A 26,166-nucleotide genomic window follows, 5' to 3' on the forward strand; every position below is an offset into this window, starting at 1 on the left:
TTCTCTTCATGTTGCTGTTGAATGAGCAGTTATGTTAACACCGTGGAGCAGCTTCCACACTGTCATTATGCCTCTCCGCTCAACGCTGCCCGCACCTGTCGCTGCGCTGCTTATCTGCCTCAGCCTGACACGAAGATGTGTCCTGAATAGGTGCGGAGTTAAAAAGACTTAACATCCGCCCTTTGTGCTGCCTTTCCCAGCTCAGAGTCTCTAGGCGTGCACATCGAGTGATAAGTTATTTTGTCAAAATGTGAGCTGTAAACTGTCCAGCAGCAGCCCCAGCGTCACACTACCAAACATCGCTATTGATCCACGCAGAAGTCAATAAAAAGCTGCGTGCGTAAAAGGGCAGTGGTAAGAAAGTGCTGTGGCTGCGTGCACCGCCTGACCTCCACTCCTCGTGCCCTCCGGTCATGTAATCTTAAGAAAGGGCTTGGTTTGTTTTTGTAAAAAAGAGAGACCGCTGGTCCAGGGTTGCAGCTCCGCCTCGTTGTGTTCGTTAGGAGCCCTCTCCATGGTGCTGCGCCCACGCAACTCTTTCAGAGCTGCAACAAAAAATTCCACTTCAAAAGTCATGGTCACCCTTCCAATCTGCGTATCTTTGTTAAAATAAGTGCACCATGGGTGATGATGAACAACATTAGCTGTCATTGAATAACAATGACTATCAATGTTCATGATGCAAGTTTAACTTCCTATTCCAAGAGACAACAAATAGAAAAAAAGACAGGAAACAAAAAATCATAACATAAGTAGCTATCATATACCGATTGTTTGTCTTTTGAATATTCACTGTCGGGAAAACACTGTTCTGGTTGTACAATCAGGCTGGGTACTAGTTCTACCTCTTGGCTGTAATGGGCATAAGCTCCGTATTCCCCTCGCGATTCACAGGCTCTCAATAGGCCCTGACCCGCGGGCAATGACCCAGTGAAAATGGATTGCAGAATGAGCCAACCATTGAAAATGGTTGGAAATGGTCAACCATCTGGAAATATGATGAGCGCATGTATAGGACGCTTTCTTTCTGGGAAGCCTTGAAACACAGCCTGTGGAAGGTTTATGCTTAAGTGGAAAGACTACGTCCAAATTAATGGCATTTTGCATACAGCAACATGGATGATAATTAGATTGATGTTAATGTTGTCTGTCATGATTAGGCACCTTATTTTATTAGACTGATAATCACCAACATTGATTGGTTACATTTATCCTGGTAATCATTCCATATGAAAATGTATAGTCAATGATTTGAGCTGTGAAATGAAATGAATGCAACTTTCTCTCTTTCAACACTTCCTTAACTCTCTCACTCCATTTGAGTACATGATCCTAGCTACAATTATCGCCAACTGCATCGTCCTGGCCCTGGAGCAGCATCTACCTGAACACGACAAGACGCCCATGTCAGAACGCCTGGTAAGTGCTTCCACTTGATGACCTCACTTCCTTTAGACAGATAAAGTAGTCAGAGTTAACCCCAGTTAAACAGATTTGTTTCTATTTTATAAGCATGTGTTTTGTTGGTCAACAGAAGCTTTCACTGAGCTTCCCAGTTCAAACAAACTGCAAGAGTCACGTCGCATAGCTAACCAGTATCAGAGAGAGCAAACCAAACAGACTGCAACACTGGGAGGTCAAGAGGCAACTCCCGCCTGGCGTACCGGGGGGGAAAAACAAACAACGCAAATAGCACGTAGCTTCATGGTTCAGCACTTTGCTCTTCTTGTTCTTAAGGGTGTCGTAGCTTAGGGGAGTTTGTCTTTAAATAGGAGTGTTACAAAGAGCAACAGCTTGATGTTTAAAAGTCAATTATTTCCTCTCGAAAACCCACTCCTGTTTTTAATCGTCTCAGCAGCTGCAATGCAAATTCAGCAGTGAAGATGTTAACAACTCGGAAAACAAAAAGGTAGCATTCATCACCTGAAAAAGGGATTAGAGTGGCTACACAAAGGAGTAAACAGGCATCCTGTCGCTGCCTCCTCCACCTCGAGCATGTAATACAACAAGAAGCCTTTTAATTAGAACAAGGGATCAGCTATTATTTATGAAGCTCTGTCAACAGAGTAGGAGGCGTGTTGTAAGTGGAGGCGATGATGGAAGCTATTCAGCAAGGGTATTTCAGATCCATGGCTGATCTTAAGCACCACGATCCTTCGGGATATCCCCAGCCGTTTTATGCAAGCGTATTCATAATTCACGAGTATTTTAGATGTATGTATAATAGATGTTAACACACTACTAGTACAGACATTTATCCAGGCAGCCCTCCAGCCCTGTCATTACATAACAGATTCAATTGTTTTGTCTATGAGTCTTGTCTTTGTATTTCATGCCAAAATGAATATACTGTACGACATTGAACGCTTGATGTGAAACGTTGCAGTCTCCTACAGCTTCTCTTATTGGCCAGGATCAGTGTATCTGCTTCTCAACAATAACAAACTGTCATTATTTTACCACCGCAGCCTTCACGCATGAAACCGCATCTCTGGTCCAACAAACATTATCTCTGGATGTGCACAGCAGTCAGCCAGCTCCATAGAAAAGGTCACGTTTCTCATAGTGCTCGAGCCTGTCACACTGCTTTTACGTGATTATTTATGTTGGAGACCAAGTGATGCTGGGGGTTGGAGACACTCTCTGTCAGGTTGTAGTATGCTGGGAACGAGGGTGGAAAATCGCAGGGGAGAGAGAGGTTAATGTAGGCGTGAGATATCTTCTGCTCATCGCCCCAGGCTTTTGCAGATAATAATGGAGGCAAAGGAAAAAGTGTCATGTCATCCACGCCTGATCAGTTTCCCTTACTTACAGCAAGGCCCAGGATTAACCTAGGCACATAGTGCAAATGATAAAACTCTGACACTTTTAGGAGATGACGCAGAGTGCCCCAATCAATCATGTCCAGTCATGTGTGTTGTGCATATTCTCTCATTGCCAAAGAGCTCTTTCAAACTGGAATATCGTTGTACTATTGGGATAATGTGCTTTTGATTTGCCCTGATTTCACAGTACAGAGGCACTTCTGGTCACTCAAGGTACCTCCAAATTTCATTATGCCTAATTTGTTTGTCTTAATATCACACCAGAGTGGCACTTGAATAATGCAAATGCCTTTCTGGCTGTTCAAAATGTTGCTGAAGTGTATTTTTGTTCGGTACACATGCCCTTTTGGTTGACCCAATCTTTACCCCTATGGTTGCAACAAGAGGCCCCCAAGTTCCCTGTGGTCGCTCCAATTGCCTGCTAAATTCCTTGCTTAATTTTTCTCACAATGATTAACCACAGGGGCACTTCAATGTCCCAAGTAACCCCCTAGTTGGTGTATGTACCCTCTTGGTTTGCTCCAAAACTTCCACTTGTAACCCAAATGGTCCTGTGTTTGTTCCTTCTGATGCTCTAGTCCAGTGGTTCCCAACCTGGGGGGCGCCAAAGATCGCAGGGGGGGGTGCCAGGCCTCAGTTGATTTGAGGCCAAATATCATATTTAGAAATAATTGATTAATTAATTTGAATAAAAAATCAAGTTAGTAGCTATTAAAGGCATAAAAAGACAGAAATGTATAATTGTTTCTTTAATAGAAATGTTTCTTCTGCCTGTAAAGTGTCCAAACCAGGCTTTTCTGGATAAGCGCATTTTTAAAACAGTCATTGTCCATGCTGGTTTCAGTTGGATTATTTGTCGCAGTTGCTCCGATCAGATCGGTCTCCTCCATTTTGTAGATTATTTATGACTTTTGAATCCACATAAACACAACGGCAAAATCCGGCTTACTTTGAACATATGTTTTAAACAGTTTAATCCCTTTGGGAATTGTTGTACAGTGGGAATCCAAATGAATTAATCCTGAGTCTAATAACCATCAAAGTCACTCCAATAGTGCTCTTACGCTTTCATCCTCCTATAACAAAATACTTCACATTTCATCCAGTTTGTGACAGTAGTTGTAGCATTTTTGAGACTTTTAAACTTTAATTACCGCTGTTGCCGCAACTTCCAACAGGAGTCATTTGGGGGGGGCCCTTGGGGAAAAAACCCTGCTCTAGTCGTTCCTAAGTTCCTCCTTCCGTCCTTTTTGTCCAAACATCACACCAGTAGGGCAATTGAACAGCCCGAGTCTCCTCTTCTTTCTCCAAAATCAAACCTAACAGCCCCCCTGTAGTGCCTTTTCTAGTACGTTTGCACCTCAGGATGCCCAGCTGGTTAGTACTCCTGGTCATTTTCCTGTATCCCCCTATAATACCCCTCTGCTTGACCTCTGCTCTCATCCAGGTACCCTTCTACCTCCTAGTTGTACCAAATGTTCAGTAACCATCAACTTGGGTAGCCCTCTGGTAAAATAGCCCCTCTGCTCCCTTTAGCGTGGAGCTACTTAATTTCTCTGGTATGGTAAACAAGAATAAACCCTTACCCCCAACAAATGATATTCTCCATGTATGTTAAATAATACATTTTAAAAATATTTAGCGTTCATGAGGCTCCTTTGAGTTAGCATTGCCCTTAAGATCATACTGTGTGTGTGAATATTTGTTTTCACTGTATTTACTCTGTTTTCATCCAAAGAAGCGGACTGCACTTCTGTTCATGCTTCTGCAAGAAGTGAAAGAAGACGTCTTTCTTTCTTTGCCTTACCCCCCTCTCATTCGCTTAACGCTTCATTGACCCCTCTCTGACCTCACACAAAAATATCTTCCTGTAACTCTCATCCTCTCTCTGTCTTTCTGTAGGACGACACAGAGCCCTACTTTATTGGAATATTCTGTTTCGAGGCCGCCATTAAGATCATCGCCCTGGGCTTCGCGTTTCACAAAGGCTCCTACCTCCGCAACGGCTGGAATGTAATGGACTTCGTGGTCGTCCTCACGGGGTGAGTCCCTCGACCGCTCGTGGTCCGCAGTGAGAGAGTGGTTGCTTTTGTGTGTGTCTGAGTGCATAGAGAGAGAGAGAGAGAGAGAGAGAGAGAGAGAGAGCGAGAGAGAGAGAGAGAGAGAGAGAGAGAGGTTTGTGAAATCAACCTCTTCCAGTAAAAGGGTTTGCCTACTAGCGTCAACACAAATCAGGAAAATATGTGAAACAAGTGTCACAAGGAACATCTGTTGCTTTAACCTTTGCATATTGCTCCTTTTTAGTGGACTACACTACATGGACACACTGTATGGCTTTCAATCTTCCTGTTTTGGTCAGACATTTTACGTAATAATTTGTAAAATAACTTTTTTTCAAGAGAATGTGAAACTTTTGTCTACCATACGCACCTCTTGGAAAATTGAGTATGATTACGTTTTGTATTTGATAAATGGTTTTCAGCAATAAGTATATGTTGACACTGCAACTCATTTGACCACAGAGTTCTGCAAAATATGCTTTTGTAGTTCCTCTTAGCAGGGCTTCGACAAGAGTGTATGTCTCGCAGAGAAGCTTGGAGACATGCAATGGCCTGTATTTCTTATTATCAGAAAGGTGTCCTGGAAAGTCAAAGACAGAGCAATAGTCAGGTCAATCGTTCTGAGAGAATACTGCTGGGAGTCCAGCATAGGCAGCCCTGAAGATATGACTGTGAGGCGGTATGATGCTCCTTCTCTGCTTTTAACTATCCATGGCATCAGGAGGTTGTCAGCCTAAAGGATGTTTTTCAACTGAGCTTATAATTCCTCCACCTCCTGTATTATTCTGAGAGCCCTTATTTTATTGTTTAAAGAGACAACAATCACACTGTCCTGTGAAGCCATTTAAAACTGGTAACCATAATCTTTAACAAAACAATCTGTGGAGTGGAGTATTTTAAAACACACAAGCTGGCACATTTAGAGCGTTACGATTATCACACGGTTGCGATATGTTGATCGTTTGTTACCATGGCACCCTCACCTCTTTCATCGGAAGGTGCATCCTGATGATGCTGAGTTTTTTGGGACGCATGAATTGCTCGATAGATTCAGAACGCTTTGGTCCCATTATAGTTTACACTGAGGAAGCCGTCCTTTTTAGTTTAACCCTTGCTCCTCTACACCTCTGAATGCATGGTGAAAATACCATCAGTGGCTTCCTCAACAGCTACCACCTTATGGAGTACCTTACAGAAGCTTGGAAAGCTCTCAATCAATGTTGACGATGTCACTACTGACTCCCACTGCTGGACAAACCATTAGATGTTTACCTTGGATGGATTACAATGGAAAAGTAGTCCATTAATCCACTCTTATCATGTTCCTGTGTCCCCCTCCACAGCCTGAATAAGTCAGTCAGAAATGTGCCTGATTCATCCAGGTTCACTTGATGCTAACAGTAATTGCTCTGGTACCTTGAGTAGATGAGTATTGTACTGCCTTATTGCTTTGTGGGGACCAGATTGGATTTGAGCTGTAAATAGTGTCCTGTTTCAGAAGGTCAATATGCAAATAAATCAAGGTGTGTATTAGGGCTGCTCAATTAATCGTATTTTAATCGCGATTACGATTATGGCTTGCAACGATTACGAAAAAAACTTAATCGGAATAAAAAATATTATTATTATTACTTTTTTTTTTTATAATATTTTTTGTTTTGGGTTTTTCAGTTGAGTTATACTTAACGTTCAGGGTAATCAACTGTTAAAAACATACTTTTCAAAACAATGTTGCTCCAATAAATGGATGTTTATGAATAATCGCATTTAATAATCGCAATTACAATTATTGACCCAAATAATCGAGATTATGATTTTTGCCATAATCGAGCAGCCCTAGTGTGTATTGAAAGAGCAACAAAGATTACCAAGTGTTTGTGATGAGAAAAGCAGACAAATAAAACTGAAGAGAGGGAAAAAGCTAGATTGATTACCTTGTCATATTTTCTTTGGATTCCTTTTGTAAATACATCTTGCATTTTAAGCCAACACACAGAAAGCTGGTGCTCAAAATTACATTTCTTCTCCTGTTTCAAGCCCCTGCCAGCACAATAACATTCTGAGATGCTCTTTTCTTTTGCTTTCACACAGAGCATAAGTGGGAAGATGTGTGTTTGGAGCTGTGATTGGACTTAATGTTCCCCTGCAATACCTACCACACACAGTGGTAGAATTGTGTGAGGAAGATGAAAGAAGGCTTTCTGTCAAATTAAATCTGGAGATCACAGGCACATCTTCATGGCACATTGCTTTGAGCAAAACACTTAAATTCCACCATCTTCTTTTTTTAAATTCTTTATTTATTTGGAGTCACATTATAATACAAGTACAGTTTTTCAAATCATATATTTTTCGAGACCCGAAAGTAACAAATGAAATAGCAAACCAAATTAGTCAAAATAAAACATTTGAAGAAATATGGAAAAAGTGGAGGATTTACATATCCCAAAGACGACCATCCCTATTGACTGTTTCTATACACCGATTCAATGTATATGTATAGATGTGTATGTATGCTCACGTGTATGTGTGTATGTATATATGTATGTTGATATGTATGCATATGTACATGTGTAGACATTTGCTATTTCAAACAACCCCTGTGTACTTTTTCGTTTTTATTTTATTTTGAATTCCACCATCTTCATGTGGAAAGAGGCTTCAGCTGCTTTCAGTGCCGACACCTTGGAGATCAATAGCCTAACAGCAGTGGTTCTCAGCCTTCTGCGTCACATTTCAAGGTTAAAAATAAGAGGCGTCATCATTATGTTGTCATGCATAGGAAGTCATTTAAATCATCGGTAGCCAATTAGATGATTGGATATTGAATTGAAAGGATGATGTTAATATTTTGTTATTTACTGGGTGTCATGTGTCTAAAAATCTCTTGAGAAGCTAAAGCAGGAGAAATAGCTCTTCAGTTTTGACTACCCGTTGCTGACACAGCTGGATACAAATTAACCATTATGTTGTGTGTGTGTGTGTGTGTCTCCGTTTGGTTGCCAAGCGACCATGGTAGACAATGTGCCTCTGCCTGATCGGGTGTTTCTGTATGTATGTGAGTGACGCTGTGTTTGCTTTGTGCTCGACATGCTCCTGGGGGATTGTGGGGGGGGGGGAAGGTGTCCGGCGCCAGGCACACATCAATACGAGATCGATCAGATCACCACTGGGTCGCAGTATGAGAAAAATCTGATCCTTGGAAATACCGTCCCGATGGCAGAGTGATAAAAGGAGGAGAAGACATTTGAAGCATGTGCTCAGATGTGCAGCCTCCCTAAGTGAACTTAAGAGGATTAGAAGGACTATACTGCGCACCTGGGTGTTCAAATCTGCTCCAGCTTTGTCCTGTGTACTCCACACCGGGGAGGAGCCGCCTGCAGGCCAGAATTACTCATCACACTTAAGTTGGTATATAAGAAGAGCTCATAACTCGGTAAAGATATTCGGAGTAGCAACAGAATAATAAATGGTGAGCGAGAAACCCTTAGGAACGTTAACACTAATGCAGTTATCAATCAATGCATGAATAATAGATGCAAAAATATAATCAAAAGTGATCGTTGAGGGTTTTTATTTGATCTAACTGGTCAGAAATCTAATTTAAGATACACTGTGAATATGTGGCCGTGGATCTGCTATTACTGCTTTACTTGATATTTAAAATATTAAGCTCCGTTAATCTTTATGGACATATATATATCCTTTTTTTTCAAATATCTAAGAATCAGTGCTAATTCTCCGCCTGTTAGTGCTTAGGATAATTATGTGGATACAGCCATCCGATCCTAATGAAAGGATCCAAATGATAGTGTAGCTGGAGGCAGTGGCAGACCTTCAATCTGTCCTGATCAGGCATTAGGAGCCCCTAATAAGAGAATCAATCTGTCAAAGGCCTAATCAATAGAACACCGAGCCGGCCAGCCCAGGAACAGAGCGTCGTGATGAGGAGCCAGGCACGTCCAATCACACGCTGAGCATGACGCCGTCTGACATAAAGAGACTGCGTGAGTAGCCTGCTCTGCTCTCAAACCCATTTTCTTTTCTGGAGCATATAGAACATTTGCCAGTATGAAGCATCGTGCTCGCAGAAACTGGGTGATCATGACTCAGTGGCTGAACATTTTATAAAAAGTCCAAGAGGGAAAAGATGACATGACTCACTTTTGTTCTAATTTCAAAGGCTAAACTTAATAGGAGTCCATTTAGTCTGGTTTCCTCCAGATACTAGAAGAGGCAGTTTAGGTTACATATTCTTCTTTAAGCCAGGAAGTAAAGTGGTTTCTTACGTTCTTGAAATGTTGCCATCAGTCACCAAGCCAAGAAAGTGATTTATAATACTTTCTACCATGGCCAAGGGGAGTTATTAGGTCTGATTGGCCGTTTGTAATATATTCTGTGGCTCCTGAGAAACTCTGTGTCTGAGAAAGAATCTCCTGGGTTCTCACACACGGCTCGTACTCTTACATACAAAGAGTGATGCATTATAACTTGTGTCAAATTCAAGTAATCAATTTTATACGCAACAAAGTACTCGTGAGCCAGGGACCGTGACATAGTATATAGAGCAAATGAGTGTTCCTGACCTATAGGGTGGCAGCTGCAGCGTATAGGTGGGTCTGAAAGTATATATTTCAAACATACATATCTGATCTCACGTGGTACATCTTTACTTTAAAATTCAATGTAAAACATACTGTGTATATTCATGCTCTGTATGTTGTATGTCACTGTGTAGGCAGATGTGTGAGATGTAAATGTCCTGACAAATGGATCAATTCAAAACTGATTAATATGAACCTTTTTGTAATTCACCCCCCTTTTTAAATCACATTGTGAGGTACAAAAAAGATGACTGTCCAAAGCCCCTCGTACTTGTATTACTTGCCTGGCTGCAACTCCTTTTACTTTATTATCCATTGAGACGTTCCACCTGGAGCAGGGCCATTTAGGCACTCACGCTTTTACAAATTAGAACATTTAGACATTTTTCACAAAGGGTATCTAGAAGAAGCCAAAGATTGCTCGTATCTGATGGAAACATTTACATTGAGCTCAATACAAATACATTTAATTTAATTTAACATACATTTCAAGTCATGTAATATGTCCCCAAATTGTCATGTATATGCTTTACTGTGTGTCAGTGACAGCTCAATGGCTCTACATTTAACCCCCCCCTGGCTCTTGGCCTTTTATTGCTGTTATTGACCAAAGCCTCCAATGGCCTTTCACTCGCCGTGAAAACTCTATGGCAACGGCAACCTAAGGCTGCCGGGTGAACTCACTGAGAACAATAATCCCGCTGTCATCTCCAGCGTAACAAAGACCAGGGCAGTTGCTTTTATTTATCTGAATGTTTGATTCACGGGTCTCGGGACTGTAAGTGGTCGGGGCGAGTGTCTGCGCTTGTGTGTCGACTTCAAAGTTGTGATTTCCTTTCATGTGCCTCTCTGGCGGCGGGGCGACCACAATAGGCGGCCTCAAAGTATAGTCGCGGAGACTACAGAGGTCGGGTCATTTTAGCTTATGCCCCCGCCCGGCAGGATAAATAAACGCTCCCTTTGAAGGTCTGCCGGCTGTCTGACCACCCACTGGTCTGACAGCCAGGCCTTGGTGAGCGTGTCAATGTCTTAGCTGTACATAACGGCAGCTAAGGGGTGAGTTGGGGTTTAAAAGCATTTTGTCGTTTGATTTAACATCCGCTTATCAAAGCTGATGTTAACACGCACCCCATTTTGAATCTGTTTCTGTAAATGTTTTCCTTTGTAGCAGAATGCATGGCTCTATGGATGCCCAACAGATCGTCCAATGGCCTGACTGATACATCTCAGCAGCTACTGGATGGATCTCCACGACATTTTGTATAGGCGTTCACTGTCCTCATTTATCCTAATCACTTTGGTGGTCCTCTGACTTTTCCTCTGGGGCTACCAGCAGGTTAAAGATGTATCCAATACTATCAAGTATGTTAACATCTGTTGGATTGATTAACACAACATGTTGTTGTCAATATCTGTGGTTGGATATATTGTCATGCCATTTGATACAGGCATTTTTGTTCTCCTCCGAGTGAGTTGTAAAAACATACTATCCAAATTAAATATTGCATTTTCAATTTGTTAAAGACTGAAACAGCAAATTACATCCCCATTACTATCAGCTGTACTTTATATTTGTACTAATTAGCAAATTTAAGCATTAGCAGATTCATTTTGCAAACACCCGTGTTATTTCACAGGTTACAAATGTAGTTAGACAGGGGAACTGTTTACATCAACGTTTTAGTATCACAACCAATATGTTTTGTTAATTGATATTGTTGATAATAACATTGGCTGTCAGGTCGACTGTGGCTCAGGATGATTGGTCAGTGTTTTGATCTCCAGCCTCTTCAGTCAACATGTTGAAGTGTCTTTGGGCCCACATCTGCGGATGTCTTTGTCATAAATGTTATTTTATTTGAGTATTTCTGCTGATGAGAAAGCTGGCACTGTCTCTGCCTCAATGTGTGAATTGTTGAATGCTGGTGTTTGTTTGAGTGGTCGTCTAGAGATGCCCTATATTTACCATTGCATTACCAACCTAGTTGCTGAGGTTTGGATACACAGCAACAAATACATTTGAATTATTATACATTTTTGGCTGGGTTTCTGACCAGCTGAGCTCAAAGTTGGGGCAAGAGGGTTTGTGTCCTTTTTCTTAACTCACAAGCTGCATCCTGATAGCTGGGTGTGCAGTAAATAAAATAAATACATTTAATTTATATAGCGCTTCTCATCTGCCAAGACAAATCTCGAAGTGCTTCACAACAAGGGATATTGATACACTTGGAGAGATTAAACAAATAATTGTAATAATAATAGAAATCAAAAAAAAAAAAAAAAATAGCGTACAAAAGTAAAGTCGGAGATAGCGATAAAAATGGCAATACTCCAGGTGTACCATGCTCAAAGTTTATTGGAAGGCCTGCCTGAAAGAAGAGGGTCTTAAGGCCGGTTTTGAAGACCTCGGTGGAAGGGGCAGATCTCAGCTGATCTGGGAGGGAGTTCCAGAGGCGCGGGGCGAATGAGCAGAAGGCTCGGTCTCCCATTGTTCGGAGACGTGTGCGGGGGATGTGAAGAAGAGGAGCGTTGGCTGGAGCGGAGGAGAGCGGGTAGATGTCTGGGTATGGATGAGGTCACAGAGGTATTTTGGGCTTTGTCCATTCCGGGCTTTGTACGTGAGGAGCAGAACCTTAAACTGGATCCTGTAGTGGACTGGGAGCCAGTGTAGTTTTGCAAGTATGGGGGGTTATGTGTGCGGACCTTTTGTACCGGTGAGAACTCTGGCTGTGCTGTTCTGGACAAGTTGCAAGCGGTTTGATGGATTTGGCTGGGAGACCGGAGAGGAGTGCATTGCAATAGTCTAGTCTTGAGAAGACGAGTGCATGAACCAGTTTTTTGATGTCATCAGTTGAGAGTGAGGGCTTCAGTCGGGAAATGTTTTTCAGGTGAAAGAAGGAGGTCTTGGTGATGTGTTTGATGTGGGCTTAGGAAAGATAGAGTGGGGTCAAACCTTAGACCGAGGTTGGTGACAACGGAGGAGAGAGGAATGAGCTGACCATCAAGGGAGGGGCTTGATGTTGGCGACCTTGGCAAGCTGGTCAGTGGTGCCTATCAGGATTGCCTCCGTCTTGCTGCTGTTGAGCTGAAGGTAGTTGGTGGTCATCCAGGAGCGGATGTCTTCCAGGCAGGTTGTTTAGTGTTTGGATAGTGGTATTGGGTTGTGTTTTGATGTAGACCTGAGTGTCGTCGGCATAGCAGTGGAAGTTGATGTTATGTTGTCTGATGATATGACCCAGAGGTAATAGATAGATTAAAAACAGGATCGGCCCCAGCACTGAGCCCTGTGGGACCCCGCATGTCACTGCGGTGTCGTCAGACCTGGAACCCCCCAGAGACACGTGGTTACTTCCGGTTGGTGAGGTAGCTTGAGAACCCTCTCCAGAGCCGTGTCCGTCACCCTGGTGTAGGTCTCGAGGCGGGTGGAGGAGGATGGTATGGTCCACTGTGTCGAAAGCCGCACTCAGGTCAAGAAGGACCAGGATGCTGGGTGACCCAGAGTCGGCTGCCATCAGTAGGTCGTTGGCTACTTTTATTAGGGCTGTTTCTGTACTGTGTGCAGGGCGGAAAACCTGATTGGAAGGTCTCATACATGTCATTGTCAGACAGATGAGACTGGAGCTGTGCGGCCACGACCTTCTCAAGGCACTTTGGCAAGGAACGGGAGGTTGGAGATAGGTCTGTAGTTGGAGAGGAGTTCTCGGTCGATATTTGTTTTTTTTAAAGTGGGGTGACAACTGCTGTTTTGAAATGGACAGGCACCTCACCAGTCTGTAGTGACTTGTTGATGAGTGTTGTCAGGAAATTAACCAGGGTTGGCGAACAGGCTTTTAGCAGCGGGTGGGTATGGGGCGAGGGAGCAGCTGGTAGGCTTTGATTTGCCTATGATGGCTAGCAGTGCAGATGACGTCACCTCGTTTGAAGCTGCAGAGGTGTGACTTCCGTTGATGAAGGGAGAGCAGGTGGGTTGGGGTCCGAGCTACTGTTGAGGCTGTAATGGTTGCTCTGATATCTGCAATCTTGTTTTTAAAGAAAGCAGAGAAGTCATTGCAGAGTTCTGGAGAGGCAGCTGGGGGGCCTGTGTTATCACAGTAGTGATAAGGATGGACAAACAATGCTCCTCCACCTACAATTTGTCAGACTTGATCATTTATCAACTCCCTCCTCTCCTGCCTTTCTTAAAATGACTTTGAATCCACATGGACGTTCCCAGAGGTATTTCAGGTTGATCACTGATTGATGTTATTGATCCCTTTCTCAATATCTGCTGTACTGACGGATGCGGCCAGTGACCCGACAGCTGTGTGGTGTGTTCAGGCTGTTCTGCGTCACGTCTTCTAGCCGGTTAGCGAAGCCTTCAGTGAGTGGACTCTGTGCTGCTGATGCCATGTCGTCCTCATCACAGCAGACTGACGCCAGCTCCACTCGGTCTGTAAACAGCCCTGAGCTCCTTCTCTTCCCGCTCACGCTCACACAGGGATGTGGTCAGGAATACAAAATCTAGTAGAGCTGCAACCAGCTATTGTTTTTCGTTATCTACTCAACTGTCATCATTGATTAGATTACCTCTTTGGTAGTTTATTCTATAGGTTAGGGAGTAGTGACATGTCCAACACTATCACAGAGCTCAAGGTACATGTTATAAATGGCTACTTTAATATTTTGCATAGATAAAAACGACAAATAGGAGAAACATAGAATCATTATTATTATTATTGACAAAATCAATGATCACTGTCGATTCAGTTTCTGCCCGTGCAATAGCTACTTGTGTACTTTACCTGCGGAGTAAAAGTTAAACTCGCCTTCTTCAGACATTAAAGATATGTACAATATGTTCCACAGTAAAGGTAAATATAGTTTAGGAGAAATAAAATATTCTAGTCCAACCAAAAAAAAACGTAGTACATTTAGTTTTACTTTCTTACAAACGTTATATAAGTTGTTTAAAAAATCGGATTTAAAAAAAACAAAGAAAACAATTACTTCTAAAATAATAATAAGTATGCTATTAATATGAAGCACATGTATTATATCAAATGAGCCAAAGTCTGCCTTTATAAGTTAAAGGCTCGTGAATCGTGCACGTCCGCTGAAACACTTTCAAATCCAGACTAAAAACACATCTATTTGCCGCTGCTTTTAATTGAACTGTTCTATATGTTTTATTCATGCATTCTGTACCTGCTGTGTTTATTTATTTCATTATCTGTGTTGTTTTATAATGCCATTTAATAATGTGTTTATGCTGTATTTATTCCTAAATGTCTTTTGTCGTTATTTTGTAAAGCACTTTGAATTGTCGCGTGCTGAAAGGTGCTATATAAATACAATTGCCTTGCCTTGGTATTAAAAGGTAAACGTGATGACCACAATTAATAGGAATTCCACACATCATTCCATGAGGCTTTTGTCCATTCTCACCTATATTTTGAAGTGGATGTTGTAGCATTAGCGTTTGGACATGACAATCAGACTAATTACAGCTCTGCCAGGCAAGCCCCCCAGTTCATGACTATGCATGAGTGCAGTAAGCTAGGTGACAAATCCAGTCCCTCTGCCATCCTGCCTATTTATGTCTGCTGACTGAAATGGCTGCTAGCTAGATGGCTTCACATGCAGCCGCTCAAACAGTTATCATGATGACATATATTTGGCAGGTTCTTGGCGAGACGGTCACGTTTTTTTTGTTGCATCATCTGCTCCAGTGGTGACACACAGCCCCTAGTAGAGGTGTAATGTAGCAGCTTACAAAGAATAACGTGACTCAATTTAGCTGAGTGGAAGGTTGGGCACGGACTCAGAGACACATTTTTCACAGATTTGACTAATTGCAGCACACACACACACACACACACACACACACACACACACACAACACACACACCCACACACACACACACACACACACACAACACACACACACACCACACACACACACACACACACACACACACACACACACACACACACACACACACACACACACGTTTAAGTAAGGTTCACACACACCAAAACTTCAGTAACTCCACACACACTTTGCGTCTCTGTTGGCTGGGCTCTCGAGGTTCCAGTGGAGCGTGGCCGACAGTGATGCTTGTCATTTCCTGTAGCGAAGGAAATGCACAATACACCGCGGCTGATGTGGCAGACTGGCAGCTTTCCCTCTTCACACATGATTCAGTCCTGAGCTAATTACAAACAGCGTGTTGTCTCCTGGCAAACATCAGTCAAACGTCAGGTAATCCAACTGCAGTTTGACAGACATAGTTTTTTTTCATTTTACAGTGAGATAAAATATGCCCAATGAAAAGGACATATATGTGAATCTAGAGCAGCAAATAATGGTTGTTCTCACTATAGATTAATATAACTAACCTAACTATTTACTAAATTCTTGATTTGTAGAACATGTTAAAATATGACCAAGTTTCCAAGGTGTCATTTTCAGTTTGCGTGTATTGTTTAACACGTTTATAAAATAGACAATCAATTCTCATGTTTTTAGAAGCTGAAATCAGATAATCTATAGTACTTCTTAACCAGACCGGTGTGTCACAGCTTTTGACTTGTCTGTTGATCTTTGGTCCCATTACTGTAACTGGATTACTATGAAATGTAGCTGGAGCACTCATGGTCGTCCCCAAAGACTTGAACTATGACGGTTAACATGGCAAACATTGCGCAGTACGTGCTTAACATCAATATGATAACATACTCATTGTTTTCATGTTAAAGCTAGCATTTAGCTCGAAGCATCGCAATGCCTCAGAGCTGCTTGTGGGGTCTTTTTGTCTTCGTGATGCAAGCAGTGCTCCGACAATTTGATGTTTTTTCTGACCTTCGAACACGCCTTTGTTTGTTTCTTGCCCAGCGCAGAGTACACGGTGCACGGGTGGGAGGAGAAGTGCCAACGGGTTGGATGTGATTTCAGATGAAGCAGTGCAAAGACAGCTGTTGGTATTTGGATAGGAAACATGTCTCAGATTTAGCACTGAGAACAGACAGCTCGGTTCATCCCTGCGTTAATCTGCTGAAAGAAAATACTTTGAGCAGTAATGCAATGATGAGGGAAACCTAAATCAGCTACAACACTGATTTAAACATCACATGTTTACGGATCTGTGTTAGGGGTCGAACACATTTAAAGCCAAGCTGTAAATGTCCATTTTCTATATCCTCCAGCAGGGAGAGGGTCAGCTTTCAGCCTGGATGCTTGGTTAGCGCTTCACACAGCTCACGGTAAATAACAGAGACCTTTGGATGTTCAGACCTGCCGTCAGCGGCACGGAGGAGAATGTCAGCGGTTATCATGTTGAACATGTCTCTTCTCAAAGAAGCTGGAGTGACAGGTCAGCCTGCAGGATGTTTACGTGACTGACAGCTGGGACAAAGACCTATACACAGGCTACTTTCATGTCTTTAATATTCTTTGCAGTGATTACTGGAGAAGCTATCCTGCATTAACCAGCATCTTCAAGTTCAGGTAGCAAAAAGAATATATTTCAAGGTAAATACAACCTTAAATAGAAATGGTTGAACTTTAAATGTAAGCTGTGTTAAGTGCATATTTATTGTACTTTCTTTTGTGACCATTGGTCTTGCTCAGATACTATGTGCATATTTTTTCAAACGGAATGCTGTAATGATATGTGCACGGTTTTAGATATTGGTTTTCCACATCTAAGTACAATTTTCAGTTGTTCTCATTCTGAAATTGGCAGGATTTATTCTGTAACTCTTAAAAGAATGGGACCCATGACAATATATACCCTGGTTTGTATGTAGATATCCTTTTAACATTTCTGGTTGTATCGCGTCATTGTGGGCAGTGTTGCCAATCAGTAGCAGGACAGCATTATGGCATGAGATATTTGACATCCAACTATATCAGATACATGTGCGTTGGCAAATGTTGCTCGAGTCTTGAGAAAGAAGATCCTTTTCGTTGCTCAGAATCACAATGTATTGCTCCTAAGAACGTTTTGTAGACCTTTGCCAAAAGAAGACTATGAAGACTTTTCTCGGTATGATATTTAATAGTATCTACTAACTCTTGAACTGTGAACCTCCTACCATGTTAGAGTTAACAGAGTTATTCTAAAGTGAAAATCCCAGAGCACCAGACTACATTGCTGTCAACAGGCAGGCTTTGACTCTTTGATTTCTGCCATCTCTTGCAGTTTTATTGGCATCGTTGACAGTGTTGACCTCCCGGGAACCCCAATCCAAATGATACTGAAACATTGTGAATATTGTATTATCAAGCTGCATCTCACTCTCGCCTGCGAGTTCACCTGCGAGGGCAGCAGCTGCTCCACAAAGTGGGCCCCACTTGCTCATTTTGCCGGTGTAATGGGCGGATCGGCTCCCCTTGCATCCTACTGAGCTCCTTGAAAAGGCTTGAAAGTGGCTTTTTGAGCTGTTCCCTCCTGCTCCCAACATCTGCGTAATGGAGCGAACCACGGCACAGAGAGCTTCTCCTCCTCGCTGCCTTGGAGCAAAGCGGGGGGCGTGGGGAGTTTTGTTTGCACTGTGCGCAAGAAACAGAATCCCCCCTCTGGTTTTCCTTCCCCTCCTTCTCATTAGCTCCACAAGGAGGGTGCTGCTGAAGTGCTCGCCTCCTCTTCCTCCCCACCTTGTCTTTTCTCCGTCTCGCCTCAGTGGAGAGGTGCTCGGTTTGTCATCCCCCCCGGCCCCCGTGTAAGCTCTCTCACTGTGGAGTAACCAGAGAGGTACAGCAGAGAGGAGGCAGAATGAGGGAGATAAGAGGCTTGGATCAGAGTGCTGAAGTAATAGCTGCCACAATAAACAGTATACATAACCGACTGTACTTCACTCACGCTGACGGTGTTACATTTGAGCCTCAGTGTGCATTGTTTTTATATTTCTGTGTTGCAATTCCTGCGGCTTTATACAACCTTTTTACAGTAAAGTGGATTTACTAAGTAACTCAGTACACAGTTTCACTCAGCAGAGAACGTGCTGTACCGCCCATGTGTGTATGTCTCGGAAACTTATCATGAAAGTCTATTCTTTATATTAGTTTTGTCATGTCCCTTTGTCTTATTGTGAAAAGTATTCCTCCTCTCGTTTCAGGACTCCATGCTCCCCGCCCCTATGTGTCTACTGTGTTCGTGATTGGTTTCCCCGCCCTGATTGTTTCCACCTGTTCCCCTCACCTTGTGTATATATTGTGTTAGTCCCCACCTGTCCAGTGCCAGTTCGTTTCTTATTCATGACCACGTTCAAGCCTGCTCCATGGTCGTATCCTGTTTTCTCATGATCACGATTATTGCATTTAGTTTTTCCTCGGAAGAGTGATTTTTTTGTTTCTTGTTTTTGTTACTGTGTTAATTCCAGTAAAGTCTTTATTTTTGAATACCACCCGAGTCTGAGTCTGAGAATTTGAGTTCATGCCTCTGAGTTCACCCCTTGACAATGTGTGTATGTCCCGTTTGTACAGTAAGTGTTCCTGTTTATGTCGTCTTTGGTCATCATGGTATCTGTATGTATATTCATCTCCATCGGGTTTGTTTTTTTAAACGATTTCTATCTTCCTTGGCTTATTTATATCATATCCGTGTCTAATTCCCTGAATTAATCTAATTGGAGCTACTCAAATTGTCCACTTGCCTCTATGCTTTATTCTGGTCATACTGTACACTCCCCCTTAAAGGGAAAGTACAGTATTTTGGGAAATGTTGGTTTATTTGCTTACTTTTAATAGGTCCCATGACATGGCCATTTCTACTGATCATAATTCCATTGTTGAATGGAATAGATTTACATTGTTCAATGTTCCAAACTCACATTGGTTTCTCATTCAGCATCTCTGTATAGTATGTGTATTCACTCTCTGTCCTAAACGGCTTGTTGGAGCTCCTGCCCCCCCCCCTTCCTGTGAGCCCACTGTGCTCTGATTGGTCAGCTCGCCCACTCTGTTCTGATGAGTCCACCACCGTTACGGCGGAACATCAGTGATTATGTGTTACAATGGCGTTTGTTAGCAACCAGAAAATGACCCCAGTAATGACAAACAGATGAGAATGCTGCGTGGGGTCTGGATGCCGTGTTGGCGGGATGTTGCGGGGCTCGCTGCTGCGGACAGTGTGAGCTGGATTACTGGTGTCATTTCCTGGTTGCTGCGTGGGGTCTGCGAGACAGCGAAACTCAGCCTGAGCATACACACACACTCGTAGCCTGGCTGTGAGTTTGTGTGTGTGCTCAGACTGAGTTCAGGCTGGGTTTTGCTGTGTCTCGCAGTCTCCGCGGAGTGAGTGTGTGTGTGAGGAAGTCACACACACACACACACACACACACACTCACTCACTCACTCACTCACTCACTCACTCAGCCGTTACGTCACTATACCCAAGAAGAAAAAAATGGAAAAAGAGAAATCTCCAGCGAGGCGTTCTGGGGCAGCATAAGGTATTTTCTGTGTTAGAGTTTTACTCGCTACAGGGTGTACATTGAGGGTTTGCGACTCTGCAGACCGTTTACATGCATAAAAACCTTCATAACACACAAGGGGACGGGTAATAACCAGAAAAGCATGACATGGGACCTTTACATTTACGGAATTATAGTTGAAATTGTTAGCTTAGCTTAGCAAAAAGACTGGAAGCAGGTAACATCAGCTAGCCAAGTTATTTTCAAATATCAAGAACACGTCAATCAACACCTCTGAAGCTCACTTTTTGGTTTAAGTTATGTGTTGGAGCTTCAACAGGTTAAGCAATAGCCCACTTCTACTGGCTAACTATCAACTACACAGTGTACCACAAAAAAGACAGTTGGCCTTCTGGTGTAGTATTGCAATTATTTCCTCTTTTAACCCTCCTCTTGTCCTGGGGTCATTTTTGACCCCAGAGGGCACAAGGTGCATAGTAATCGGGAGGACATTACGAGGGTTAAAAGCAGGCGTGTGTATGGTGTGTCTCTCCGTGTGTGTGTGTCTTTATAGGTGCACAGATCCCACCGCTCCTCTTTCTTGTTATGCTCTTAAGCCATTGATCCTGGCACTGAAGTCTTTTGATATGATGACCAACTTGTAGCTCTCTAAAGAACACTTGTTATCCTCCCTTCAGGGGCCACATGACTGACCCTGGTGGTGTTTGGGGTGTGTGAATATTAAGCTTAGTTATTTTTGGCTTCTTTGGTTGTTTCAGCAACATGGACATGTACTGTAAGTGTGTTTGTTTCACCAAGGCAAGGATAAGCATTGTTCTGATTCTCAGTCACTGTTATTGGCTTACATTTTAACCTCCAAACCATTGACAAACATATATGTTGTTTGAGATGCTACCAGTGTAAATGATCTTCTCATGTATTTCTTCTTTAGACTCATTAATTCAGGAGGCGTTTTCAGCCTTGCACAGCAATTATTGCAGTTTGAGTGCTAATGTTTTCCTGCTGCTAATTCGATGTTCTGTAACACCATAATCATCCCATCTCTTATCCAAGCAAATGGAACAAACAAGGCAAGCTTACAGTTTCTTATTAGCAAAACAAAACCTTTTCGCACTGTCTAGCTTTCAGTATGACACAACTAGTGTGGTGATCTGACAATTAACCAAGTTACAATAAGTCAGAATTGACTCTAAAGGGATAAGTAGACTGAGTTAAAGCAGGTGGGGGCAGAGCATCAGTGATACCTCTTGAGTAGCCCGCTGGAGGAGCATCTGGAGATGAAATATTAGGCCCACGGTGGGCTAAACGTCTACTCAGCAGTGTGGGCGACTAAACGAGCCTGTTAACACTTTTCCAGAGGGGGTGTTGAGGGTCGATCAGGTCCCGGACCAAGTTTGTCCTTTACAGTTCAACAGTGGCTTGCATGTATATCTCAATGTGCTCTGCAAGTTTTATAACAGTCTGTTCTGTACATTGTGAGATATCTCGAGCACACGGTTGGTATAATGGCCTGATGATGTTAAAGAAAGGTTTCTTTCAGTAAATTCGTGATACCAAGATTATCATTAGTCAGGAGTGAATTCGTGTTGGAAATGTCATGAAAATCTAAAATAAACCTGTTATACAAATTATTTGAATGCGCGGAATACAATTTGCCTTTTCCCAGTCCCACACAGAGTTCATGTGCTAGTATAACGCTAAAGCAAATTAGCTGCACTAGCTAAGCAACACAACTTGACACTGACGGCCTGTTTACTCAACTCTACTCTGTATACCAGTCAAGGTTCTGATTACGCAACCACAAACTGAGTGTTATAAATGAATGCGTTCAAAAACAAATATACTACAGGGAATTACAGAGATGGCGGTTCTTATTCATTACCGTCTCAACAAAGAGTCATGCTATCAGTATAACTCTTCATCCTCTACTCTCATCCCTCTCTCATATCTACATCTGATAGGCTTATTAAAGACTCCTCTCGTAAAGCTTGGCAACAAATGCATGATAAACTGTGAATGTGACTTCATCATAGAACACAGTATTGGTCAAATGGACTTTTAAATTGATGTTAACACTACATATAGAAATCATCCTCTGATGGCTATGAGTAAATCTAGTTTAGAAGACATCACAACACCTGACAGCGTGTCACATTTGTGATTGGCTATGGACCGCTGCAGGGCAGAAATACTGATTCTATAGGTGAGGCAAAAAATAGATAAGCCAACGCAGCGGCACATAAAGTAACCCAGGATGATAACTGTTATTTGTTCATCTCAACACCTTTCTATCCCAATCCCCACCATCCCCGACCTGTGCGCCTCTGTTCCAAAGATAGAATATTGGATAGGAGAAGTTTGTGCTGTTGTGCACCGAGACTGAAAGTCCCGAGAGTGGCAGGTGAGCTGCGTGTTGTGTGACTCCCAGCTAATCTCTGGAGAGCGCTGCTAATACCAGAGTGTAAATGGGAAAGAAAGTGGCCTATCCCCCCTCCTCTACAAAGACAATCTGGATGTTTGTCCTTCAAGAAGTACACTCAAGGTCTTTCACCGCTATCTCTAAAGAGCCAGCAGCACAAATGCCCTTCGAAAATATTACTGGAGAGCATGCTTCTGCAAAACTTTCAAATATATTACTGGGTAATGTCTACTGTCTAATGCTGTGAACGTTTAACAATGTGCAAGTAGGTGTAGATTGCTGCATCAGAAGCATTCAAATATTAGTGATAACAACCAATGACGACCATTTAATGGGCAGATAACATTAAAAGTGTGTTGTTCAACAGAACCTTATCCAACCGGATAAGATTGAATATAATATGGACCTGACCTCTTTGGATTGTTTCAATTATGTGAATTGCCAACTGGGCTATGTTGTCAGCGTTCTTACTTTACAAATGTCTAAATACAGGCAGCAAGGTAATCACTGTCAGTTTTTTTAATGTAGGACGTCTTGAGGACTGAAAGTAGAAACCTAAGAATATCAAATATCCTTAATTAACGAAAGCCTTCATCTTTTTATAAACAGCATCACTTCCCACTGTGCGGCTGAAAAACAAAGGCTCCTCTTTCTCTATGTCCATGGATCAGTTGAAATAAATATGAATAAGAATGTAATGTACACACGCTAAATAAAAGCCAGTGTGACATCAGAAATGTGTATATATATATTACAGGAATAGAAAAGGCATTAAACGCACCACCCTCAAAACTGACAGTGAGACAGACAGATGTATGTAGGTGTGTGATAACAACAATGCCAACAAGTGTGGGTATTATGTTTCATAAACCTCCAATGTATTGTGTTTTCTTAAAAAAAAATAGTCCTTCCCGGAAAACAGGAGCTCCCACAGCGCGCTGCTGACCACACTGTGTGTCTTAATCAATATCCCTCCTCCTCCTCTCACACATCTTCATCATCATATCTGCCTCTTAAAGTGCAAACGTAGATATTTAGGAGTAATATATCAGATTGTAAGGGGGCCACCACTGCTGATTTACTACGCAGTATCCATGCTACATTAGAAAGGCTGTTAAGAAGCAGATGGGGGAGACAGCAATGAGAGAGAGAGACGAGGGACATCCAGACAGAGAGAGAGAGAGAGATAAAGAGCAGCTGAAGGGATGAGCCAAATCGAGCCTTGCATCATTTTCACTCGTGGCGGTGATCAGCAGTATATGGAGGGAGGAGAATGGTCACTAATGATCTGTAAATGGTTCAGACTAGTTTCCCAGATATATGAATGGAACATCATGTAAAAGGGCGTGTGATTTAGACTCAATCTTACTAATGAGCTCTAACGTCGATGCAATGAGCCTCCACTAGTGATTTTGTAGATAGAGATGTCTATTAATGCATATCATAGCCTTTTAAAAGTACACATATTTGTAGCTTATTGAAGGATAGACTGGTTCTGAGTCAAATCTGACTAAATTGCATGTAACCGTACATGAGGCCAAATGTAAACAAGCAAACATAGAATAATGTGTACCTGCAGTAAACATAGCTGTTGCACCTTTACTACTTATGCCATTCATAGCTTCATGGCAGGAAGTCCATTATCCACTTTGCATTTTGCCTGCATCGACTGAAATGAAAAGTCGTATGCGTGTTGGTGTTCAGATCAGGTGGTCACAGGTTCAAACCCCACTGCAGTCAGCATGTCATTGTGTCCCGGACCCTGGGCAAGACACATCACCCCAAATTGCTCCTGTGGGGATTGCCCACAGTATTGAGTATGTTAGTCGCTTTGGATAAAAGCGTCTAATAAGTGAGATGTAATGTAATGCAACATGCAGCTTATGTCATTTCCTGATTTCAAAGGATGCATTGCAGTAAAGCAATGCGTTTTTTGCAGTTACTAGACTGTATATCAACATTTTTTATTATTGTTTATCAAAAATCTGCATAGTAAAGCACCAACAGTACACCCTTTAAAATCATCGCAATACCGATATCCAGTTATTTGGTCAAAGTGAATGATAGTATGTTGATGTGGTTGTTTTTAAGACTTTCTTAGCCTTCTACATATTCATTTGTCACGACTGTGCACCACAGAGACATATGGAGCTGTCCAGCGCCTTGGAGAGCGCACAGTCCTGACACATTTGTTTGTCTTTTTGCATATTAGAAATGAGTTGGCGACACTACGGAGCGTCCACACTACAGCTTCAAAAAAAGCTTGGAGCTGGGCGTGTCTGAAGCTTGGGGATTTTATTCAAGCAACGCGACCAACAACCAATCACATGAATCTCCCGTCCCCGACATACAAAGCAAAAACCCCCGGGGATTTTATGCGAGCAATATATATATAAACTCCCCAAACAGGCGAAAACCTACCAGTTTCACCCACTGTCTCTGCCACCTCCCTCCATGCCTGGTTCCTCCGGTTTGTATCCCGGTAGGTGAAGAGGGTCTGGTCATACAAAACCGGGTGATTTGCTACGGCGATAATTAGTTTCTCCTCCATCTTTTTTTGAAATATAGAAATGAACGGCGGGATATCTCTCCCAGCTTAGACGCGGTTTGATTGGCTACGGCTTGAGCTGTCAGATTTTCCGAAACGGGTTTTGATTGGCTGGCGCTGGCTACTCCGGCGTCTCCGGCGTCCCCCTGGCTCTGATACCCCCAACTCTGGCCAGAGTGAGAGAGCAACGCCACACACTTATCCTGATAGCTCCGCACTGGCCAGCTATGTACTGGCTAGCGGAGATATATCAGCTGCTGTGCGGGCAGCCATGGCAGCTCCCACTACGCAGGGACATACTGTCCCAAGCGGGGGGGGCAATCTTTCACCCACACCCAGAGCGCTTGGCTCTATGGGCCTGGCCCGTGAGTGGTACAATCTGAATACAGTGTGACATGAAGCTGACCCTGGCAGCTGCCAAGCGAGCCAGTGGCACTCATGCACTATCTGTACAGTCTTCATGCACTCAGTTCGCCCCAGGGCAAACAGAGTGTGGTTGAAGCCTGACCCTGCCTTTATCTTAAGGCGGTTGGTTCAGGTACCACATTTGACATTGAGGCATCCTCCCCGCCACTGTATTCCTCCGGGGAACAGCGGCCGGATTTGCCGTGTCCAGCCCGTGCTTTACGCACGTACAGGGACAGATCAAGGGTGCTTTGTCATAATGACCAACCCCTTGTGTCCTGGGCTAACCCTTATAAGGGCAAGCCTGTTACTAAGCAACGGCTCTCCCACTGGTTTGTGGAAGCAATTGCTTTGGGGCTCATACGAGTCAGAGTTCGCAGGCACCCTCGGGTCCGCGGGCTCTTTCGACTCAGGGTCTGGCTGCATTCTGGACTCTGTCCAGGATGTCTCCCATCCAAGACATTGGTGCAGCGGCGAGCTGGTCCTCGCCGCTCACTTTTGTCCGCCTCTTAACAGGCTGGACGTTCTGCTCCCAGTGTGACTCAAGCAGTGCTGGGCACCTGGTTGAGTCAGAGCTCTACCTGTTAAGTTCTGGTTGGTTTGGTGATTTTCGAGATAAGCTCGTCTGACAATACGGGAGCTACAATTTCCCATAGTGAGACATCGAACGGAGTGTTATGAATGAGAACTATAGGTTACTTATGTAACCCCAGTTCTCAGAGTAACATGAAGTGAGATGTCTCACCAGACGGCCCTCCTTGCTATGGTGAAGCGAGAAGAGGTGCTTATTTTGAATGACGCATGCGTCGTGGCGCAAGCTACTTATAGGGGGTGAATTCCCTGACGCTGACGTCAAGATCACCAGCCAATCAGGATTGGCGTAATGAGA

At 43.0% G+C, this 26,166-nt stretch overlaps 1 protein-coding gene across 1 annotated transcript in view; it reads left to right on the forward strand.

The window, feature by feature from the left end:
- Positions 1-26,166, forward strand: part of LOC117558797 (voltage-dependent N-type calcium channel subunit alpha-1B-like) — a gene marked incomplete at its 3' end in the record, with an annotated part of 86,669 nt that overhangs the window by 6,214 nt on the left and 54,289 nt on the right. The window contains exons 4-5 of the mRNA XM_034235191.1: positions 1,314-1,419; positions 4,728-4,867. Coding sequence (XP_034091082.1) covers positions 1,314-1,419; positions 4,728-4,867 — 246 coding nt within the window. The remainder of the gene's footprint in view (positions 1-1,313; positions 1,420-4,727; positions 4,868-26,166) is intronic.

The sequence above is a fragment of the Gymnodraco acuticeps genome, unplaced genomic scaffold, assembly GCF_902827175.1.
Source record: "Gymnodraco acuticeps unplaced genomic scaffold, fGymAcu1.1, whole genome shotgun sequence".
In the NCBI taxonomy this organism is placed as follows: Eukaryota; Metazoa; Chordata; class Actinopteri; order Perciformes; family Bathydraconidae; genus Gymnodraco; species Gymnodraco acuticeps.